The sequence below is a fragment of the Pistacia vera genome, unplaced genomic scaffold, assembly GCF_008641045.1.
Source record: "Pistacia vera cultivar Batoury unplaced genomic scaffold, PisVer_v2 Contig838, whole genome shotgun sequence".
NCBI lineage: Eukaryota > Viridiplantae > Streptophyta > Magnoliopsida > Sapindales > Anacardiaceae > Pistacia > Pistacia vera.
In genome coordinates, this window is record NW_022196710.1 from 66,192 (window position 1) to 88,717 (window position 22,526).

General features: G+C 33.0%; 3 protein-coding genes across 4 annotated transcripts; 1 reads left to right on the forward strand and 2 right to left on the reverse strand.

Annotated features, from left to right (window-relative positions):
• Nucleotides 1-21: 21 nt before the first annotated feature.
• Nucleotides 22-4,261, forward strand: LOC116118130 (ABC transporter F family member 4). Of its 2 annotated transcripts, none has more exons than XM_031404096.1 (2): nt 22-83; nt 1,786-4,261. In XM_031404096.1, exon 2 carries the CDS (start codon nt 1,799-1,801, stop codon nt 3,989-3,991), a length of 2,193 nt encoding a protein of 730 aa, XP_031259956.1. In that variant the 5' UTR covers nt 22-83; nt 1,786-1,798; the 3' UTR covers nt 3,992-4,261. The 2 variants fall into 2 exon arrangements, with proteins under 2 accessions (XP_031259956.1, XP_031259957.1); XM_031404097.1 differs by having other exon boundaries at nt 28-83; nt 1,789-4,261.
• A 478-nt stretch (nt 4,262-4,739) lies between these two features.
• Nucleotides 4,740-6,372, reverse strand: LOC116118105 (palmitoyl-acyl carrier protein thioesterase, chloroplastic-like). Its single transcript, XM_031404075.1, has 6 exons — nt 6,025-6,372; nt 5,815-5,927; nt 5,570-5,683; nt 5,287-5,458; nt 5,100-5,168; nt 4,740-5,003 (listed from the first exon to the last, which is right to left on the reverse strand). The coding sequence occupies exons 1-6, from the start codon at nt 6,370-6,372 to the stop codon at nt 4,740-4,742; spliced, it is 1,080 nt and encodes a 359-aa protein (XP_031259935.1).
• Nucleotides 6,373-12,148: 5,776 nt separating this feature from the next.
• On the reverse strand, nt 12,149-12,942 carry LOC116118106 (palmitoyl-acyl carrier protein thioesterase, chloroplastic-like). The gene is made up of 4 exons (XM_031404076.1): nt 12,920-12,942; nt 12,699-12,812; nt 12,275-12,459; nt 12,149-12,174 (listed from the first exon to the last, which is right to left on the reverse strand). Exons 1-4 carry the CDS (start codon nt 12,940-12,942, stop codon nt 12,149-12,151), a joined length of 348 nt encoding a protein of 115 aa, XP_031259936.1.
• Nucleotides 12,943-22,526: the final 9,584 nt, after the last annotated feature.

Consider the following 22,526-nt stretch of genomic DNA (forward strand, 5'->3'; position numbering starts at 1 on the left):
ATCCAAGACAGCTTATTTTGGCCGACTCTGCTCTTGCTGTTTCAGCTGAAATTTGGCAATTTTAGGTCTCAGCTCAGATTCAGGTATGTAATTTTTATAAAATTTTCATTCTTGAATTGAATCGATTACGCAATCCAACTATTAATCGGCGGCTTTCGGTTGCATGCACATGCGAGATTTTTTTTTTTCGTTTTTAAATTCATTGTTTTGCTTGTTTGTGGATTTGATCAATTTTCAATAGGTCTAATTTACTTTTGATGCCAAACAGAAGATTTCCCAAATTGTTTTTATTTTACTTTTAATTCGATTGATTATAAAACTCGGTAATTTAGTACACTAGGGATTGGTTTGATTTAAGTTATTATGCTGCAATTAAAATTAAATTTACTGACGACTCTTTTAGGCGGTTGCCTGGCTATTCATTCTGCGATAATAAGCTTGGTAGTTCATGCTGTAGGATGTAGCGGTTTGTGGATCCTTTAAATTTTGCTCTTGTTGATATTTATTTATTTATTTTTTGGCATATATATGAGGTTGCTCTTAGCGGGCTTTGGATTATATTTTGATAATGAGTTTGTGTCTTAATGCAGAAATTGTAATAATCTAGGCGTAAATAATTAAATATTAAGAGAGGGGTGAGTACGTGATGAAGACCATATAATTTAGATTTCTTAAGGAAAGTAGATTTAATATTTCCTTGTATATGTAGGCTTTCCTATCTAGATTTTCTTATTGTCTTTTACTAGTGATAATTAAGTTAGATTTTTTTTTGGAGATGTTTTCCTTATTACAACAAGGTAGAAAGTTTTATTTATTTTCCTAATAATCTTAGGATAGTAGTACTGTATATTGAGGTCTTTTGTAATCTTGAAGAAAGTTTTTTCATTCAATAAAGTATTTTGATTAAAGCTCTAGTATTCTTTTGGAATCAAAGAGTTATAATAGTTAGATTTTCTACATTCGCTGAACTAAAATCTTGTTATCTTTCTTTTATTTTTGGTATACTTAGAATCAACAAAATAAAGGTATTTTATCACTATATTAGTTGGTATCAGATTTGATTTTATCCCTATCCATGCGGCATTTTTTTTTCTTGGAGCTTCATTATCTTTTGTTTGAATCAAGGATGTTTTGTGTTCAATTTCATGAGCATGTTACTTTTTATTTGAAAACCAAATTTCCCAAATCTATTGTGGATTGAATCAATGAGAAGTTGTTTTACTTAGGTTATTTATTTGTTTAAATTTTTGTGGTTTATTGCATATGTTTTAGGGTGGTGTTTTGAGAGCTGTTGTGCTGTTCTGTATGGTTCCAACCCTAAGATAAAGGGAACGATCATTTTTCCATAAACTAGTTTTTGATACATTGTTAATTCAAGTTGCTAACTCGTGTACTTATAAACCTTTATGGAGTTCGCCAAGTTTTTCATTACATTGGTATGACCATTGACTTTTAATGAGACTAAAGATGCATAAAGGCTTTTGCTATCTTTGCTTACTGTATTTTCAATGGTGGTTACTTGGATTTATTTGTGATAGTTTCATTGTTCATTTATATTGATTTTGACCCACTCTATTCTCTAATGAAAAGTCATCTGGCTATCTTGATTATCGTTTATGCATTTTTTTTCAGGTGCTTGATATCTATGTTTTATTTTGGAAGCATGGCCAAAAGTTATTTCAATGGGTCATACACTTTGTCGTTCTATTAACGATACACTGACTGAGTATTATGATGAATTATCCATAATCATACAACTTAATTATGTTATGTTTCTATTCTCAGCAGACTATTCTCAATGGGGAAGAAAAAAACGGATGAGGCTGGTGCAACAACAAAAACCAAGTCGAGCAGTAAAGAACTTTCAAAAGATGGGAAAAAACTCTCTGTTTCGGCCATGCTTGCCAGCATGGACCAAAAACCTGATAAACCTAAGAAGGGATCATCCTCTTCAAATGCTTCTGGTAAATCCAAGTCAAAGGCCGCATCGAAGCTCCCATCTTATACTGACGGTATTGATCTCCCTCCCTCAGATGAGGAGGATGATAATTATGCCTCAGGGGAAGAGCAAGAAAAGATTGATGTCCAAAAACAACTCAATAGACAACAGAGAAATGAAACAAAGCAGCTAGAAATCTCTGTAACTGACAAAGAATTGAAGAAACGAGAAAAGAAGGACATGCTTGCTGCATATGCTGTAGCGCAAGCTAAGCAGGACGCCCTCAAGGATGATCATGATGCTTTTACTGTTGTTATTGGTAGCAGGGCTTCAGTTCTTGATGGTCAAGAGGATGCAGACGCAAATGTCAAGGACATAACAATTGATAATTTCTCTGTGTCAGCCCGTGGGAAAGAACTTTTGAAGAACACATCGGTGAAGATATCCCATGGGAAAAGGTATGGTTTGGTTGGACCAAATGGAATGGGCAAGTCTACACTATTAAAGCTTCTTGCTTGGAGGAAAATTCCAGTACCCAAAAATATTGATGTGCTTTTGGTTGAACAAGAAGTAGTTGGCGACGACAGAAGTGCCCTTCAAGCAGTTGTTTCAGCTAATGAGGAACTGGTCAAGCTCCGAGAAGAAGTTGCATCTTTGCTGAATTCAACTTCTGCCACTGGGGATGAGGACAATGATGATGGGGATGATGTAGGAGAGAAGCTTGCTGAACTGTATGATAACTTGCAGATCTTGGGGTCAGATGCTGCTGAAGCTCAGGCATCAAAGATTCTTGCTGGGTTGGGTTTCACCAAGGAAATGCAAGGCCGTCCTACCCGATCATTTAGTGGTGGCTGGAGGATGAGAATATCACTGGCTAGGGCGCTTTTTGTGCAGCCAACTCTATTGTTGCTGGATGAACCCACCAATCACCTCGACCTTAGGGCTGTTCTCTGGTTGGAAGAGTACTTGTGTCGTTGGAAGAAAACTTTGGTGGTTGTTTCTCATGATCGAGATTTTCTCAACACTGTCTGCACTGAGATTATTCATCTCCATGATTTAAAGCTCCATTTCTACCGTGGAAATTTTGATGATTTTGAAAGTGGGTATGAGCAGCGCCGCAAAGAAATGAACAAGAAGTTTGAGATATATGAGAAGCAAGTGAGAGCTGCTAAGAGGTCAGGAAACCGGGTTCAGCAGGAGAAGGTGAAAGATCGAGCTAAATCTGCTGCTGCTAAGGAAGCATCAAAGAGCAAGGCAAAGGGAAAAGTTGATGAGGATGAGCCCCTGGCAGAGGCCCCAAAGAAATGGCGGGATTACAGTGTCGAATTCCACTTCCCTGAACCTACTGAGCTGACACCACCACTTTTGCAGCTAATAGAAGTCAGCTTCTCTTATCCAACCCGTGAGGACTTCAGGCTCTCCAATGTCGACGTGGGTATTGATATGGGGACTCGTGTTGCTATTGTGGGGCCAAATGGTGCTGGAAAATCTACACTGCTGAATCTTCTTGCCGGTGATTTGAATCCAACTGAGGGTGAAGTACGAAGGAGCCAGAAGTTGAGGATTGGCAGATACTCACAACACTTTGTGGACCTACTGACCATGGACGAAACACCAGTTCAGTATCTTCTTCGACTCCATCCTGATCAAGAGGGACTTAGCAAGCAGGAGGCTGTTCGGGCTAAACTTGGGAAATTTGGACTCCCTAGCCATAATCATCTTACTCCAATCGCAAAATTATCTGGAGGGCAAAAAGCGCGAGTTGTCTTCACTTCGATTTCTATGTCAAAGCCACACATATTATTGTTGGATGAGCCTACAAATCATTTGGACATGCAGAGCATTGATGCCCTGGCCGATGCTCTAGATGAGTTCTCTGGTGGAGTTGTCCTGGTCAGTCACGATTCAAGGCTCATATCACGTGTTTGTGAGGATGAAGAGAAAAGTGAAATTTGGGTTGTAGAAAACGGAACAGTGATGTCATTCCCAGGAACATTTGAAGAGTATAAAGAGGAGCTACAAAGAGAAATTAAAGCAGAAGTTGATGATTGAGGAGACACTCGAGGTAAAAAGTGTCGATGGTTTTAGTCTCATTATACAATTTTGCATGCATTTTTCTTGTCTTTGTATTGTATTAAGTTATATTGATTTACCAAAACAGAAAGCATCTTTAATCTATATATGTGAGTGTAATCATCTATTTAGCGGGAATTGTTGGATATAAGAATCCCATTAATTTTAAACTTTGCCATGCCTGTACACATTTACTGTTACATTAATAAATTTTTTTGGCTCGGGTCATCATTCTAACGGAGAAGATCTACTACACAGTGCATATATATTTTTGCTTGTTTGGAGTTGTTTTCATATTTTGGCTTCCATAATCCTCCTGGACCTTTCCTTCATTATCTCGCCAACACACAAGACAGCAAGTGTTTGAACTCAATTCCCCAAGATAAAACAAGAGGTAAAAAAATTGAAACATAATCCATCTTATATCAGTAATTAGTTAATGAAGGCATATTATATTTACAATAATCACAAATTACTTGATAAAATTTTGTTTTCATACAACATTATTAATTGTGTTGCCCATTCTTAGGCTAAGGAGGTCCAAAATCTATGTGACTACCACTTATATAAGGCTAAAATATGCAAGAACCAAACAAATCGAGCCCAAAATATCATCAAAGATGTTAGGCCCAACAAAGTATAGGTTTAACTTTCACCTCCTTAATGAATTTACACTTATACACCAAAATGCAATGTCCTGATTCTACACAGTACACATTTTTCATTGTCACTCTATCAATTCCAAGCTGCATGTTGAGTTGTCTTCACATTTTGGCTTCCACTTGTTGTTTCCCCTCACAATTTCCTGCCCACACTCAAGACAAAGCAAGTGATCGAACTCAATTTCTCCATTATCCATCAACTCATTCATCCTATTGCTACTAGTCACTCTGGAGAAAGATTGCAGCAAACAATCCCTGTTGCATTCCTTTCGATAATCCAAAGTTATTGCTGAAATCTTGTGACTCTCCACTACTTCGCTGGGAACACTCTGAAAAATGCTCAACAGATCCATTTCTTATACATTGAAACATTCAACAGATCTATTTCTTATATATCATAACATAACTATGCCATAATTATTTACCTCGAGAACATAGTTGACCAGTTTTATATGACTCACATGCTCATTTATGTCCATGTCCGTCCATCCAGGCTGCACATTTTGGGGAAATAAGTCATACCCGATAACATTACCAGGGTCGATATCAGTAATCACCATTCACTGACATGGCATCTGCACTTCCAGCAAGTTAAAATGATGTTATACTCACAGTTAAAGATGTGCGAACATAATCAGCTTTGCTGGTGTCCAGTTGCAGAAGTTTTGTGCTAGTTTTGTGGATGTGAGGATCGCGTTGCAAAAGAAAAGGCTTAAAATCTTTGATGACTTCCTCACTGAACTTAACAATTTTCCTTGTTTTCTTATTCATCACCACATGTAAACTGCCGCAACAAAAACCAAGAAAAAACTCAATCTCAATTTGCGTCTCTAAATCAAAGATATTTGCCAGACGCTAAAATTATTATCTTATTGTCAAATTAAAGATTTTAAACCTGGCAGCTTGTATCGGAGTTTCGCCCGTTTTCAAATCATGAACACGCCATTCGCGACAGAAACTGTTCCTCCCCGACTTGTAAATCCAAGTTTCTACTTGTACAACATCCGCCCTTCATGAAATAAAACAAGTTTATACGTTAATTGCTTTTCACATCTATAAGTTAATTGTATTTAACACAGTCGTTAATTAACATAATGTAAATTAGTGGGTTAATTACCAAGAAGGATATAATCCACCTACATATCCAACCCATAGACCACCCATATGAGGTCTCTTGCATCCATCTCTGCTGTTGCTCCGAGAGTGCCATTAGCCAGAATTCCTGCACTCTTCAGATGGTTAACTCCTGCGTCCTGGACAAATTCCAGGCCAGGTTGAAAATAGATTACAATCTTATGACGACAAATTGTTAATCACTTCCCAAAGAAAGTAAATGTAAAGATTAATTACCTGTAAATAATTCATCAATGTTTCAATCGATATTTTGAAATCACTTCCTATCTCGAATGATCTGATTGTAAAATTTTGCTGGAAAGCAAGTCCATGCTCCAACAATCTTTCATCATCAGCATTCATATCATCACATTGTCTTTCTTTGCCGTTAAGGTAGAATCGGGGATGCCTTTTAAGCTGCAGAGGACTAGCCGGAGTGAAGTTATGCCTATAATTTCCATTAAACTCCAAACTTCTGTTTGTGCCTCCCCTGAACATTAATATTGTTGGTTTATTTATTGAATTCGCCGTGAAGGACGACAGTGTCACCGTGAAGAATGCTGGTGCTGCCAAAGGTGTAACCATGGTGTCCGATAGAAATTAATATTCAAAAAATTTGTATTTAAGGTTGTATTAATCAGTATGTGAGGCTGTAATTTACTCTTCAATACGTACTTTGTAATAAACTAAGTATGACGTTAGGATGGATCATGTCAAAAGGTGGGCATGTTTGGCTTATTATTATTATCCATATTCCCAATCCTATTCTCCAAATAATGTTTGGGACATTATTCCAGAAATATTACTCTATATTTTTAATTACTTTTAGACCCCAAAAGGTTATTAATTTCATTAAATACCCCCTGAAAAAAAGGTTTAAAAATTAACAAAAACACCCCCGTGACCCATACTTGCCAGATTCTGGCAACCATCATCGGTGGTACCCGGAATCTGCCATAACGGTGAATTACCAACCGGGATTGGACGGTAATTCACCGATCTGGCAGTCGTTGACGGTCAACAACAGCCAAATCTTGGCCATCGTTGACCGAAAACGACGGCCATATCTTTGGCTGTCGCTGACGGCCAAAGATGGCCGTCGTTTTTGCCTTTTTCGACCGTTGACGGCCACAGCAGGCCGTAGATCTGGCCTTTTCTGGCCAGATTTGTGGTGGATCTGGCCGGAAAAGGCCATAACGACGCGTTACGACACATATCCAACCGGTCTGTGTCGTAACGCGATTTTTCGGCCAGATTCCGGCGGTGGTGGTCGGAATCTGGCACTGCAGGTGGTAGGGGTATTTTTGTCATTTTACATGTTGGGGTATTTATTAAATTAGCAAACTTAGGAGGTTTTTTTTTTTATAAATTTTTAAATTTTACCTTGTAATACTCCCATATTCAATTATCCAATACTATCCCCAAAATCCTATCCAAAATAATAAACCAAACGCACCCCCAATTATTAATTAGAGTAAACGAACTTTTTCTCACCCAAGGTTTGCCTTAATGACACTTGTCCATTAAAAAAAGTTTCAAAATACGACTTTTTCACCCAAAGTTAATATTCCGTTACCATCCAAAACCGATTCTGGCAGATTGCGACGAAGAAAATTCTCTCCATCGCCACCATTTAAATCTCCGGTTTCCTCTCTATAAAATCTCTCTCACTTTGACACTTGATTTTTTGTCGATTATCGGCCACTGTAAAGCTAGGGTTTCCTATTCTTACCTGATTTTCGTTTGATTCTGATGGCTAATATTCAATCGATCACCACCATTCGATTTATTGGGCTTTACTCTACAAAAATCTTCTTATCTTAGGTCCTGGTAACTTGCTAAACATGGCTGAGGGAATGAAGTGTATTTTGGGTGTTAACGGAATATAAACAGTGGGTGGGAAAACGGTATTTTGAAACTTTTTGAGTAGAAAAGTGTCATTAAGGCAGACCTTGGGTGGGAAAAGTGGATTACTCTTATTAATTATTATGTTGCTTTAGGAAATAAAATTACTTTGTTAAGTTCTTAATTTTGTTGACGTAAGAAACCTAGCATGTTAAAAACTCTTCCATATGCCATAATCTCTGCTCATCTTTGTCTCTACTTTCTAGCTAGTTGACATTTTTCTTTCAATGTGCAAAAAAATTTGTTTGAAAGTTTAACTTTAATGAAAGTTACCAAATCATTTTTTATCTAAACCCTAATTTAAAATTTTCATTATCATTGAAACATTTTATTTTATTTTAAATATTTGTTTGTTTGATGAAAATATATCACTCAAACTCTAGAGAAACTAATCACTAATCGCTCAATTGGATGAATTTAAAGAAGAAAAAATAAGTTTTAAATTTGAAATTAGGGGAAAAGTTTTGGGAAAAAGGGTATATTTGAAAACATATTTGTCTAAAAACATTATTTGTAAACGTGAAAAATAAAAACACGTTCAGCATGTATATTTGAAAAATAAAATAAAAATAAATGGAAACTTATCAAATTTATCACCTATACACCCAATAAAATATATTGAAACCCACTTATTTTGTTTGTCTCAAAAAGCTTATCTTAAATATGTCATTAATTGATTTTCGTTTATAATTTTGTGCTAAAAATCTTAATTTTAATAAAAAATTTTACTTTAGGAAAAAGAAAAGAAAGACAAGAGGTAAAGTTATATTAATTATTTGTTTAAATATAATATTTTATATAAAAAAAAGTGGGTTCAGCTCTTTCCCTCCCCTCTGTATTTCTCTCATTTTTCAAATTCAAATCCTTAAAAACATATGGAGTAATTCGAAAACATAATGGAATGGGCCTAATTTCTTACATTCTTATTACAGTTTCAAAATTTAATATTATATTTTTTTAATAAATAGGATCTAATTCTACTGAAATTCTTAACATGGAGTTCTTATAGGATTTGGTTAGATCAGTTTACCTAAGTTAGTGATAAATTTTTTATTTATATGTACTTCTTTTGCCATTCTTTACTTAGAAGATATTTGTTGCTACATATATTTATACATTTGCATTTGCTTATCACTAAAATAATATTGAAATTGTGTTAATATTATTTGTTAAGAAAATAAAAAAATTGCATGACAATGTAAGGTTGTGATGTTTTAAGGGGCGTTTTTACGGATTCGATTGATTTCATTTTCTTTTAATTTTTTTAATTTTCATCTTAATACTAAGAAATAAATAATAAGAGTGAAAAATCATGATTATTAAACCATAAACGAGCAACATTTTATATACAAAGAGTTTACATAAAATCTTGCATACAAAGTAACGGACATCACTCTTATATTGCCATATCATCCAACCTTTTATATTAACAAAAAATTCTCAATGAATCAGATTTTAAATACGATTCACAATTTTCCATGTTATCGTTTTTCATCGGAACTCATAACAGCAGACTACGCATTTTAATTCCCATACATAACATAGGTATAAGCTATCAATAATTTTATTTTCCTTCAAATTAAGCACGTAGCAAAAATACACATTTCATTTCGATCCATTCACATTTTATTTCTCAAAAATCTATTTTTATAAAGCTGTGACTTATTACCATTCTTCAAAGCAATGTTTTAAAACTCGGTCCGACCTGATCGGTTGAACTAGGACCTAGGGCTTTCATCTAGTTGGGTTACCGATTTTCCTGTTCATTGAAAACCCTAGAAATTGGGATGATGATCGGCGAACAGTTGAAGGTCGAGATGTTAGGGGTTTTTTAAGAGGAAGGGCTGATGAGTGTAATGGTGGCGACCGAGGTGATTTCTGATGAGTGAATTGATTGAAAATCGAAAAACTTGCAATTGCAACAGTTGGATGTTGCTGGCAATTGGCAAGGCGAATAGGAGTGGGGTGAGATGAGTTTTTGTCAAGAGGCTGAGGGGAGTATATTCGTAGTGATGGGGAGGGTTTTCGATGCCAACGGCGGTGAGATCTAGTTGTTGATGTCGGCAATCGTGAGATTTAGCTTGGGTTATTAACGTCGGCGGTGGTGATATCTAGTCGAAACTGAACCGATTTCGGCCAGATCTTAGGTAGATTCTCTAGGGAATAACTCAAAGGATGATTGAGATTGCATTTGATGTGTCTTCGCCACCGGCCAATCAATTGTCGATTTGTATATGGGGTGTGTTTGCTAAATTTTAAACCTACAAGGACTTAACAATTTTTAGGGGTTTATTTGCTGAATTTCAAAATTTTGTACACCCAGTTTGACCGACCGATCAAATCGGGACCTGACAAATTTATCGGGTTTCACCACGGATTGGTTATTAAAACTAGGGGTGTTCAAAAGAACCGGTTGGAACCGAAACCGGCCGGTACCCTGGGTTTGGTTCCGGTTCCTACCCAGAACCAGTCATCAATGGGTAGGTTCCGATTCCAAATTTTTGGAACCGTCAATGTGCGGTTCTGGTTCCTATAGTTAGGAATCAGAACCAAAACTAGGAACCGAGAACCGAGACTAATATAAAATAAAATTAAAGATTAGGGGGGTTAATAAAAGCTTTTGTAGAAAAAAGTATTGTGAATACATTTATATTTAGATTTCATAACATTTAAAGTAAGTTGGTTTGACTTTTGAGAATCTACCTTTAAAAGTAATGGAGTTTGTAATTTTGAATTTATAATTTATAATTGTAATTTTATTTTTGTTACACGTGCCAGTGTATTTGTAAGTTTTTAAGGTTTTTTTTACGATTTTAAAAATTTGGGAGGTCATGTAATTTTACAGGACCCAGAACCGGAACCGTTGTACAAGTACTGGTTCTGGGTACCTAGGAACCGGAACCGTCGGTTCCGGTTCTGATTCCAAATTTCAAGGAACTGTCGCTTCCGGTTCCGGTTCCTTAAAAAGTGTAGGGTACTCGGAACCGAATACCCCTAATTAAACATTGCTTCAAAGAATACATGTTAAGAATATTAAATGGTATTAATTATTGGATACTAAGATTTGCCTTGTAGAGTTGTATCACTTTTCGAAACTTGTTTTTACTTTTCCTTTTTCTTTTAATTCTTTTGTGATAAAAAGAATGAGATAAATTAATATAAGGATTGTTATTTTCTGCGTGTGAGTTGTGGCTTGCTTTACAATCAAGAGAATAATGTAATGATGATACCAAGTGATTATATGAATTAAATAAATGATTTAATTTAACTCTTTATTTTGATAGCGTGCAACATGATATATTAATTTTAGTACATAACATCATTTAAATAACTACCATTAAGGTATCCTAATGCATAACGCTCCTTGATTAAGTACTGAGACGATCATTATGCACATATTTTTTCCTGTTTTAAGTACAATTTATTCTGTAAGTACAAGTCATGACCCACTTAATTAGAAGTATTAATTAAAATTGATATGTAGTTCTGTTTTCTATATCAGACCTTTATACCAAACTTTGGGCGTGTTTTTTATAAATGTTTGTATTACTGCGAATATTCTATTAATAAAAGATTAGTTTCCTTGAGATTATTGAAATGTATATTAAACGTGTTTGGTTAGATTGAAATGAATTAGTTAGTTATATTGATATGTTTGTTGATAGAATTCTTTTCGGATTTGATATTAAACTGTAGGGAAATTCTTGTTTACTAGAAAAATTGTCATGGAAGAGACATGATTCTGGACTCAAATTACTGTATAGCAATAATATTGTGTTGAAAGAAAAGGAAATGAAACATATATGATAAGAAAGACTTGGTACGGTAAATGTTAGCATGAATAATATTACCTAAAGCCTAAAGCCAAGAATAGCAATATATTTCTCATGATGGTGATAAAGAGTTCCTTTTATTCAATTATTCAACGTACTTCCTTCATTGCCATTTCCCTTTTCCTTACAAAAATCATAATTTCATTAAACTTAAACCACAAAATGTTCAATGACATCATATTTATTTTATTAATGGAGATGATTATATCATTTTTGTGTTGATGGGTGCCATGGTTGCATTCAGAAACTTTGTCCTTGGCACACACTATGATCTCTTTCTCCATCTTGTCCTTCCTCTTACCACTTCAGGTCCACCCTCAACGCTGAGCGAATGATCGAACTCAATTTCTTGGTTATTAATCAAGTGATTGCTACCGAATTTGGAAACAGATTGCAGCACACTATCCGCACTACACTCTTTCCGATACTCCAAAGTCATTGCGCAAAGCTCAACTCTTCACGATTGAGCTAGGAACGCCCTAATAAAAGAACATTCACGGATAGTTTAAATAATAAAATTTGATTAATGCATGATGAAGAAAGAGAACCATTATAAAGATGTTAATTAAAAATAATCTACCTCGAGAATATAGTTAACCAATTTGATATGACTCCATGTTGATTCACATCCATGTCCGTCCATCCATGGCTGAAATTTTAAAGACAAAAGACCAGTTGGTACTCTTACAGTCGAAAATATTATAGAACACACACACACACGATGGATTGATTAATTTACTTACTTAAACCTGAGCGAATGTAATCTGCTTTATCAGCATCAAGCTGCAGAAGCTTTCTGCCATCCCTGTTGACGAGAGGGTCACAATAACGCAGCATAAGGTTTTTCATTCCTCCCATGATTTCCTCGCTCGCCTTAGCAAATTTCCTTGTTTTCTTATTCATCATTGCATATAACTGAATAATATACCCAAAACTGCAGCCAGTAAACCTTAGATTATATATACAAAAAAAATAAAAAAACTTATATAAGACAGTCTCACTATCTCAGTACCTTATTTTGTTAACACGGTGAGACTGTAATAAAAATTACCAATTAATGGGTATTTTTATTTATTAGACGGTTTCATTATGTCAGCTTAGTGAGGCGGTTAACTATAGCATGTAAGTATTTTTCAAAATGAAAAATATTAATAAATAGTAAAATAGGTTCACCTGGTTGCCCGTATCAGAGTTTTGCCAGTGTTTAAGTCTCGGATCAGCCAGTCACCACGAAGACCTTTCCTCCCTGACATATACTTCCAAACATCTACTTGAACAACATCAGCCCTTCAAAGTAAAAACAAATAAGCAGATATATTAATGACCAATCAAGTTCATATACGTGAAATTAATTATATATTATGCATGCCATATTCCAATAAATACTTAACTACATTAGGAAATGCCCATAAGCCATGAAGGACTAAAGTGGCTTACGTACCATGAAGGATAGTGATCCACCTCCGTATGCGACCAACACCACCCATAGGAGGTCCTTTCATTCATCTCTAGTGTTGAGCCAAACCATCAGTCAGTATTCCTGCACTCCGAGATGGTTGAGTGATGTCTCCTATACACAAAACAAATTAATCCAGTTGGAAATAATTAATATCATAATACATCAAAGGTTAATTTATTTCATTAACGAATCTTAATAAATAATGTAATTAAAAAACCTGTAATAATTCATCAACGACTCAATGATATTTTGAAATCACTTCCTATCTCATACGATCTGACTGTGAAGTTTTGCTGGAAATAAGACCATCCTTTAACATCTTCCAGTAGATGGCTCGCATTAATCAGTGTTTTCCCATTAATAGTTCCCAATTCTCCAGGTGGGTGCAGACAGTTGATTGATGTTCTCCAGAGTCCATTCTTTTGGCTTTCTATTGTGTGATAGTGATGATATCCCAGTACCGTTGATCTGAAAGCTGCAGGCTATTTTATATCTCTTAATCTTCTCCCGACCACACTACCGAGTAAATTAAGCTTATTTTTCCCACTACCAAACGGCAATGCTACCTTGAATGGTGAGGTTGATTTTATAATCATGGCGATCTTGTGGATGAGATAATTAGAAACCTGCCGCTAAATCACGAATCAATGACCGATATTAGAAGAAATTGTAAAAGAAGCTTTATCAGATATATTAAATCACAACACAAAGAATAATGTTGAGCTACATGCAAGTACGTAGTATATGCGTTAGATGAATATATATTATATGCGTAATTCTGACAAAGCTTATAAATTCTTGGTCTTCAAATGATCCCTCCTGACCAAAGTTTTTCTGCGTCATAGATCAAATGAAGCGCTCAGTTAGGAGAATACGAATTTAGCTGCTGTGTATGAATGTGAACGACCAAGCTTGCTGAAATTCCTTATTTTAATAACCCTAGATTCACCTGTTACCAAATCATTAATAAAATATTATCCTATGGCATAGTCCCTAGTCTCTAGCTAAAACTACCCAACATTTTCAATTTAAGAAAACCTATAAATAAACAGACCAAGTACCAGTAGATTAATAATTTAATATAAAATATTTTTTGACCGAACGTCGGTATTATAAGGTAACTATATTGATTACTGCTTTACAGTGGTGATAATTATATGATTTAAATATCCTTGAATAGAATATAATTAATGCAAAGTGAAAATAAAAACAATGTATATGATTAACTAAGATATTTAAAGAAACGATATAAGTCAAAACTATCTGACACAATGAAAGTTGGAATAAATAGTATGAAATAAAAAATTGATATAATATTATACTATGTTCATGATAAATGAAATATAAAATAACATAAGATGAAATTTTTTTTTTGTTAAATATATATATATATATATATATATATATATATTATATATATTAAATATATATTATGTATATATATATAATATATATATATATATATATATATATTTGTTTTTTCCCCTGAAGATAAAGAGAACTAATAAAACATTGTTAATTATGTTGCAACAAATTTCAAAATTTCAAAAAAAAAAAAAAAAAAAAAAAATATATAATAATTTTTTTTTAAATAAACAAGAACCCCTTTTTTCTCCATATGATACAAATAATTGATATGGTCACATTTTAATTTGTTTAAATATGATTCATTCTACCTAAATTGTAACGTGATATACCCACCAACAAAATAAGTCTCAACTGTTTTAATAAATTATTAAAAGCAACATAATCTAAGGTTAAATATTGATAGTTGTTGACCAATCTAAGATTCTCTAAAATTAAAATATTCACACTTTCAATTCTAGTAATTGATTAAATCTTATAAATATTAGATTAATATGATAAATCATTATATTTTGTACTTTATTAACTTCCTTCCTATACTTAGATGGTATCGAGTACCAATTCTATCTAAGGAATAGTTAAATTTCTTCATTGACGTATTTATCTTTAACATGGTAAATATTAACTATTATTTTTGTAGTAAAGAAACATCTGAAAATAAAATATGATTTAATATTTTTAATCTACCTAATTACGTTTGACTTCAGGTGTATATAAGTGGAAGGGTAGAACCTAACTAAAGACGAATGATTACTTAACGATTTCTATTATGGGTAAAATTAATCTTTGGACTTCTTATTGAACATCCAAAATGAATATTTTTTTATTGGTGAGTTTTTATATGAAATGGAAGGGTATTATCCCTTACCTACCCTAAGGTTTACATTTTTCCTAGAGACACCCCACAAGTTTAAAATAAATCCCTCACCCTCCTCATATTTCAATAATTCTCTCAAACCTCCCCTATCCAGTATCCACCGTTTCCTAATATAATAAAATCTGTTAAGAAAAGTAATCTAAACCCCCTTAGTATGTAGATATTTCCAAAAAATTTAAAAAAAAAAAAAAAACCCCAGAGTATAATTGTATTTTAAAAAAAAAAATTAAAAGTAAATTTTATTTATTATTTTTTTTATTTAGTGGAAATAGGGGTAAATGAGGTATTTAATTGGTGTTGGAGTTGAGATCAACTTAGTTTAGTTGATAGGGTATTGAGAACAATTTCAAATATCCGAGGGGCTTTTGTTAATATAGATATACATAGGGGTTTTTTTTATAATTTTTCTTAAGGAAAAATGCAATAAACCTTATAGATTCTGTTAGCAAACAGTGGAGAGGGGAGGTTTGAGGAAATTTTTTTTTTTTTTTTATTTAAATATGGGGAGCTGAGGGATGCTATTGTAAACTTGTGAAGTGTCATTAAGAAAAACGCAAACCTCAAAGGATGTAGGGATAAGAATCCTGAAATGAAATTAGCCACAAAATTGGTTATCATGTTTTCCTTACACCACTTGAATAATACCTTTGTGACATTTGATTTGGTAGTATCACTTTAATTTGAATATCATAGAAGATGATGAGATAAGTATAATTAATCAAATCAATTATTATACTGATTGCGATACCAACCTACTTTATATATGTAATATCGTCTTGGTTGAGATACCAACCAACCTTGTATACCACAAACCAAAAAGGCTCTTAACACATTTAAAACTCTTTAATATATGTTGAATCCCCACTTACTAACTTAAGTTTTTAGGTAAGATGACAACTGAACATGATATTATAGTCAAATGTATATGTTGAACCCTTGTGTACTAGCTTAAATTTTTAGATAAGATTGCAACTTAACACAATTCACCAAATTAACATCTTCCAACACAAAAATATAATTAATACACATTTTAATTCCCATGTACATTCTCATTTCTTAACAACATTTATCCCCTTGCACATCTCCGATTTATTATTTTCCAAAAAGAGAAAACAACAATATTCGTCCACATTTTAATTACCAAGCACATTTTTTTTTTTTCAGTCAACAAATTTACCACATTTAATTACCCAAAAAAAAAAAAAAAAAATCCATGTTGTCGGTTTTCAGAACTAATAACAACAGTCTACACATTTTAACCTCCAGACACGCTTCTAAGCTACTGATAATTTTTTTTTTTTTTTTAAAAATAAACTCACAGTAAAAATGCATATTCCATTTCTATCCACATTTATTGTCTCAAAAACCAATATTTTTACATCTATGAATTATTATCGTTGTTCGAAGCACACATATTAATTAAAAATACTAAAATCAATTAATAATTGATGACTCTCAATGGTGGTGAACTAGAAGAAAATAAAACTTGAATCAGAAAAAATCAATATTCTTATTTCTTCCATGGTAAAGAAAGACTTGGTACCATGAGAAGTATAAAGCTAAAGCCATAAAGCAGATATAGGTGTGAATTTCTACTAATTTCGCTGCGAAATATAATCCTTTACTTTTGAAAAATGTCTGGAGTTTAACTGAACGAATCATATTGCCCTTGTTTGTTTCATTATTTTGAATAATTTTTCTGTTATCCTATTTGGATTAAAAAATAGAATATGTATTTGTTTATTTATTAAGATCATTATTTTGAAAATTAATTTAAATCAAATAAGATTTTTCCTATTGAAAATGAAAAGCCATAAACCCTTATTAGATGTCACTTATGGTTAAAAAATTGAAATTAGACAAATTGGTGATTAATATTTCTGAATTCATTCGCTTCTGAATAATAATCGTATATATTATATGGGAATTACTGGATTTATTAATGTGGATTTAGAAAGTGTCACATCATTTTGTGCATTTTTAAGTGTGACTATCCTCTTACCACTTCAGGTCCCCCCTCAACGCTGAGCGAATGATCGAACTCAATTTCTTGGTTATTAATCAAGTGATTGCTACCGAATTTGGAAAAGATTGCAGCACACTATCCGCACTACACTCTTTCCGATACTCCAAAGTCATTGCGCAAAGCTCATAACTCTTCACGATTGAGCTAGGAACGCCCTAATAAAAGAACATTCACGGATAGTGTAAATAATAAAGATTTGATTAATGCATGATAAGAAAGAGGACCAATTAAAAAGATGTTAATTAAAAATAATCTACCTCGAGAATATAGTTAACCAATTTGATATGACTCACATGTTGATTCACATCCATGTCCGTCCATCCAGGCTGAAATTTTAAAGACAAAAGACCAGTTGGTACTCTTACAGTCGAAAATATATATAGAACACACCACACACACACACGATGGATTGATTAATTATACTTACATTTAAACCTGAGCGAATGTAATCTGCTTTATCAGCATCAAGCTGCAGAAGCTTTCTGCCATCCCTGTTGACGAGAGGGTCACAATACGCGCATAATTGGTTTCATTCCTCCCATGATTTCCTCGCTCGCCTTAGCAAATTTCCTTGTTTTCTTATTCATCATTGCATATAAACTGAATAATATACCCAAAACATGCAGCCAGTAAACCTTAGATTATAATACAAAAAAATAAGAAAAACTTATATAGACAATCTCACTATCTCAGTACCTTATTTTGTTAACACGGTGAGACTGTAATAAAAATAACAATTAATGTTATTTTATTTAATTAGACGGTTTCATTATGTCAGCTTAGTGAGGCGGTGAAACTGTAGCATGTAAGTATTTTCAAAATGAAAAGAATATTAATAAATAGTAGAAATAGGTTCACCTGGTTGCCCGTATCAGAGTTTTGCCAGTTTGAAGTCTCGGATCAGCCAGTCACAACGAAGACCTTCCTCCCTGACATATACTTCCAAACATCTACTTGAACAACATCAGCCCTTCAAAAGTAAAAACAAATTAAGCAGATATATAATGACCAATCAAGGTTCATATACGTGAAATTAATTATATATTATGCATGCATCATTCAATAAAATCAGTAACTACATTAGGAATGCCCATAAGCCATGAAGGACTAAATGGGTTACGTACCATGAAGGATAGTGATCCACCTCCGTATGCGACCAACAAGCCACCCATATGAGGTCCTTTCAGTCATCTCTAGTGTTGAGCCAAAACCATCAGTCAGATTCCTGCACTCCTGAGATGATTGAGTGATGTCTCCTATACACAAAACAAATTAATCCAGTTGGAAATAATAATATCATATACATCAAAGTTAATTTATTTCATAACGAATCTTATAAATGTGTAATTAAAACCTGTAAATAATTCATCAACGACTCAATGGAATTTTGAAATCACTTCCTATCTCATACGATCTGACTGTGAAGTTTTGCTGGAAAATAAGTCCATCCTTTAAAACATTCCAGTAGAGGTGCTCAGCATTATCAGTGGTTCCCATTAATAAGTTCCCAATTCTCCATGTGGGTGCAGACAGTTGATTGATGTTCTCCAGAGTCTCATTCTTTTGGCTTTCTATTGGTGATAGTGATGATATCCCAGTACCGTGATCGAAAGCTGCGGCTATTTATATCTCTTAATCTTCTCCCGACCACTACTAGCCGGAGTAAAATTAAGCTTATTTTTCCCACTACCAAACGGCAAAGCTACCTTGAATGGTGAGGTTGATTTTATAATCATGGCGATCTTGTGGGTGAGATAATTAGAAAACCTGCCGCTAAATACGGAATCAATGAACCGATATTAAGAAGAAATTGTAAAAGAAGCTTTATCAGATATATATAAATCACAACACAAAGAATAATGTTGAGCTACATGCAAGTACGTAGTATATGCGTTAGATAAATATATATATATGCGTAATTCGACAAAGCTTATAAATCTGGTCTTCAATGATCCCTCCTGACCAAAGTTTTCTGGTCATAGATCAAATGAAGCGCCTCAGTGTAGGAGAATACGAATTTAGCTGCTGTGTATGAATGTGAACGACCAAGCTTGCTGAAATTCCTTATTTATATGATACCCTAGATTCACTGTTACCAAATCAATTAATAAATATTATCCTATGGCATAGTCCCTAGTCTACTAGCTAAAAACTACCCAACAGTTAATCAATTTAGAAAACCTATAAAATAACAGACCAGTACCAAGTAGATTAATTTAATATAAAATATTTTTGACCGAACGTCGGTATTATAAGGTAACTATATTGATTACTGCTTTACAGTTGGTGATATTAATATGATAAATATTACCTTGATAAAATATATAATTAATGCAAAAGTGAAAATAAAAACAATTGTATATGATTAACTAAGATAATTTAAAGAAACATATAAGTCAAAACTAATCTGAACACAAATGAAAGTTGAATAAAAATGTATGAAATAAAGAAAATTGATATAATATTATACATGATTCATGATAAATGAAATATAAAAATACCAAACAAGATGAAATTTTTTTTTTGTTAAATATATATATATGTTTTTTCCCCTGAAGATAAAGAGAATAAAACATTGTTATTATGTTGCAACAAAATTTCAAAATTTCAAAAAAAAAAAAAAAAAAAAAATAATAATAATAATTTTTTTTTTAAAATAAACAAGAACCCCTTTTTTCTCCATATGATACAAATAATTGATATGGTCACTTTTAATTTGTTTAAATATGATTCATTCTACATAAATGTAACGTGATATAACCACCAACAAAATAAAGTCTCAACTGTTTTAATAAATTTTAAAAGCAACATAATCTAAGGTTAAATATTGATAGTTGTTGACCAATCTAAGATTCTCTAAAAATTAAAACTTCACACTTTCAATTCTAGTAATTGATTATAATCTTATAAATATGATTAATATGATAAATCATTAATATTTGTACTTTATTAACTTCCTTCCTATACTTTAAGATAGGTATCGAGTAGCCAATTCTCTAGAGGAATAGTTAAATTTCTTCATTGACTGATTTATTCTTTAACATGGTAAATATTAAAATTATTTTTGTAGTAAAGAAAACTCTGGGAAAATAAATAATGATTTAATAATTTTAATCTACCTAATTACGTTGACTTCAGGTGTATATTAAGTGGAAGGGTAGAACCTAACTAAAGATCGAATGATTACTTAACGATTTCTATTATGGTAAAATTAATCTTTGGACTTCTTAATTGAACATCCAAAATGAGTAGTTTTTTTATTGGTGAGTTTTTATATGAAATGGAAGGGTTATTATCCTTACCTACCCTAGGTTTACTTTTGTCTTAGAGACACCCCACCATTTTAAAATAGAAGATATTTGTTGCTACATATATTTATACATTTGCATTTGCTTATCACTAAAATAATATTGAAATTGTGTTAATATTATTTGTTAAGAAAATAAAAAAATTGCATGACAATGTAAGGTTGTGATGTTTTAAGGGGCGTTTTTACGGATTCGATTGATTTCATTTTCTTTTAATTTTTTTAATTTTCATCTTAATGCTAATTTGTGATGAATTGTAATAAGAAATAAATAATAAGAGTGAAAAATCATGATTATTAAACCATAAACGAGCAACATTTTATATACAAAGAGTTTACATAAAATCTTGCATACAAAGTAACGAGACATCACTCTTATATTGCCATATCATCCAACCTTTTATATTAACAAAAAATTCTCAATAAATCATATTTTAAATACCATTCACAAATTTCCATGTTATCGTTTTTCATCGGAACTCATAACAGCAGACTACGCATTTTAATTCCCATACATAACATAGGTATAAGCTATCAATAATTTTATTTTCCTTCAAATTAAGCACGTAGCAAAAATACACATTTCATTTCGATCCATTCACATTTTATTTCTCAAAAATCTATGTTTATAAAGCTGTGATTTATTACCATTCTTCAAAGCAATGTTTTAAAACTCGGCCCGACCTGACTGGTTGAACTAGGACCTAGGGCTTTCACCTAGTTGGGTTACCGATTTTCTTGTTCATCGAAAACCCTAGAAATTGGGATGATGATCGACGAACAATTGAAAGTCGGGATGTCAGGGGTTTTTGAAGAGGAAGGGCTGATAAGTGTAATGGTGGCAACCGAGGTGATTTCTGATAAGTGAATTGATTGAAAATCGAAAAACTTGCAATGGCAATAGCCGAATGTTGCTGGCAATTGGTGAGGCGAATAGGATTGAGGTGAGATGAGTTTTGGTTAAGAGGCCGAGGGGAGTATATTCGTGGTGATGGGGTGGGTTTTTGATGCCAACGGTGGTGAGATCTAGCCTGGGTTGTCGATGTCGACAGTCGTGAGATTTAGCTTGGGTTGTCGACGTCGGCGTTGGTGATATCTGGCCAAAACTGAACCGATTTCAGCCAGATCTTAGGTAGATTCTCTGGGGAATGACTCAAAGGATGATTGAGATTGCATTTGATGTGTCTTTGCCACTGACCAATCAACTGTCGATTTGTATTTGGGATGTGTTTGCTAAATTTCAAAAGTACAAGGACTTAATAATTTTTAGGGATTTATTTGCTGAATTTCAAAATTTTGTACACTCAGTTTGACCGGCCGATCAAATCGGGAGTCGACAACTTTATCAGGTTTCACCACGGATTGGTTATTAAAACATTACTTCAAAGAATACATGTTAAGAATATTAAAATGGTAATTAATTAATTTGGATACTAAGATTTGCCTTGGTAGAGTTGTAATCACTTTTCGAAACTTGTGTTTACTTTTCCTTTTTCTTTTTAATTCTTTTTGATAAAAAGAAGATGAGATAAAATTAATATAAGGATATGTTAGATTTCTGTGTGTGAGAGTTGTGGCTTGCTTTACATCAAGAAGAATAATGTAATGAAGATACCAAGATGATTATATGAATTAAATAAATGATTTAATTTAACTCTTTATTTTGATAGCGTGCAACATGATATATTAATTTTAGTACATAACATCATTTAAATAACATACCATTAAGGTATCCTAATGCAGTAACGCTCCCTTGATTAAAGTACTGAGACGATCATTATGCACATATTTTTCCTGTTTTAAGTACAATTTATTCTGTAAGTACAAGTCATGACCCACTTAATTAGAAGTAATTAATTAAAATTGATATGTAGTTCTGTTTTCTATATCAGACCTTATACACAAACTTTTGGGCGTGTTTAATTTATAGAATGTTGTATTACTGCGAATATTCTATTAATAGAAAG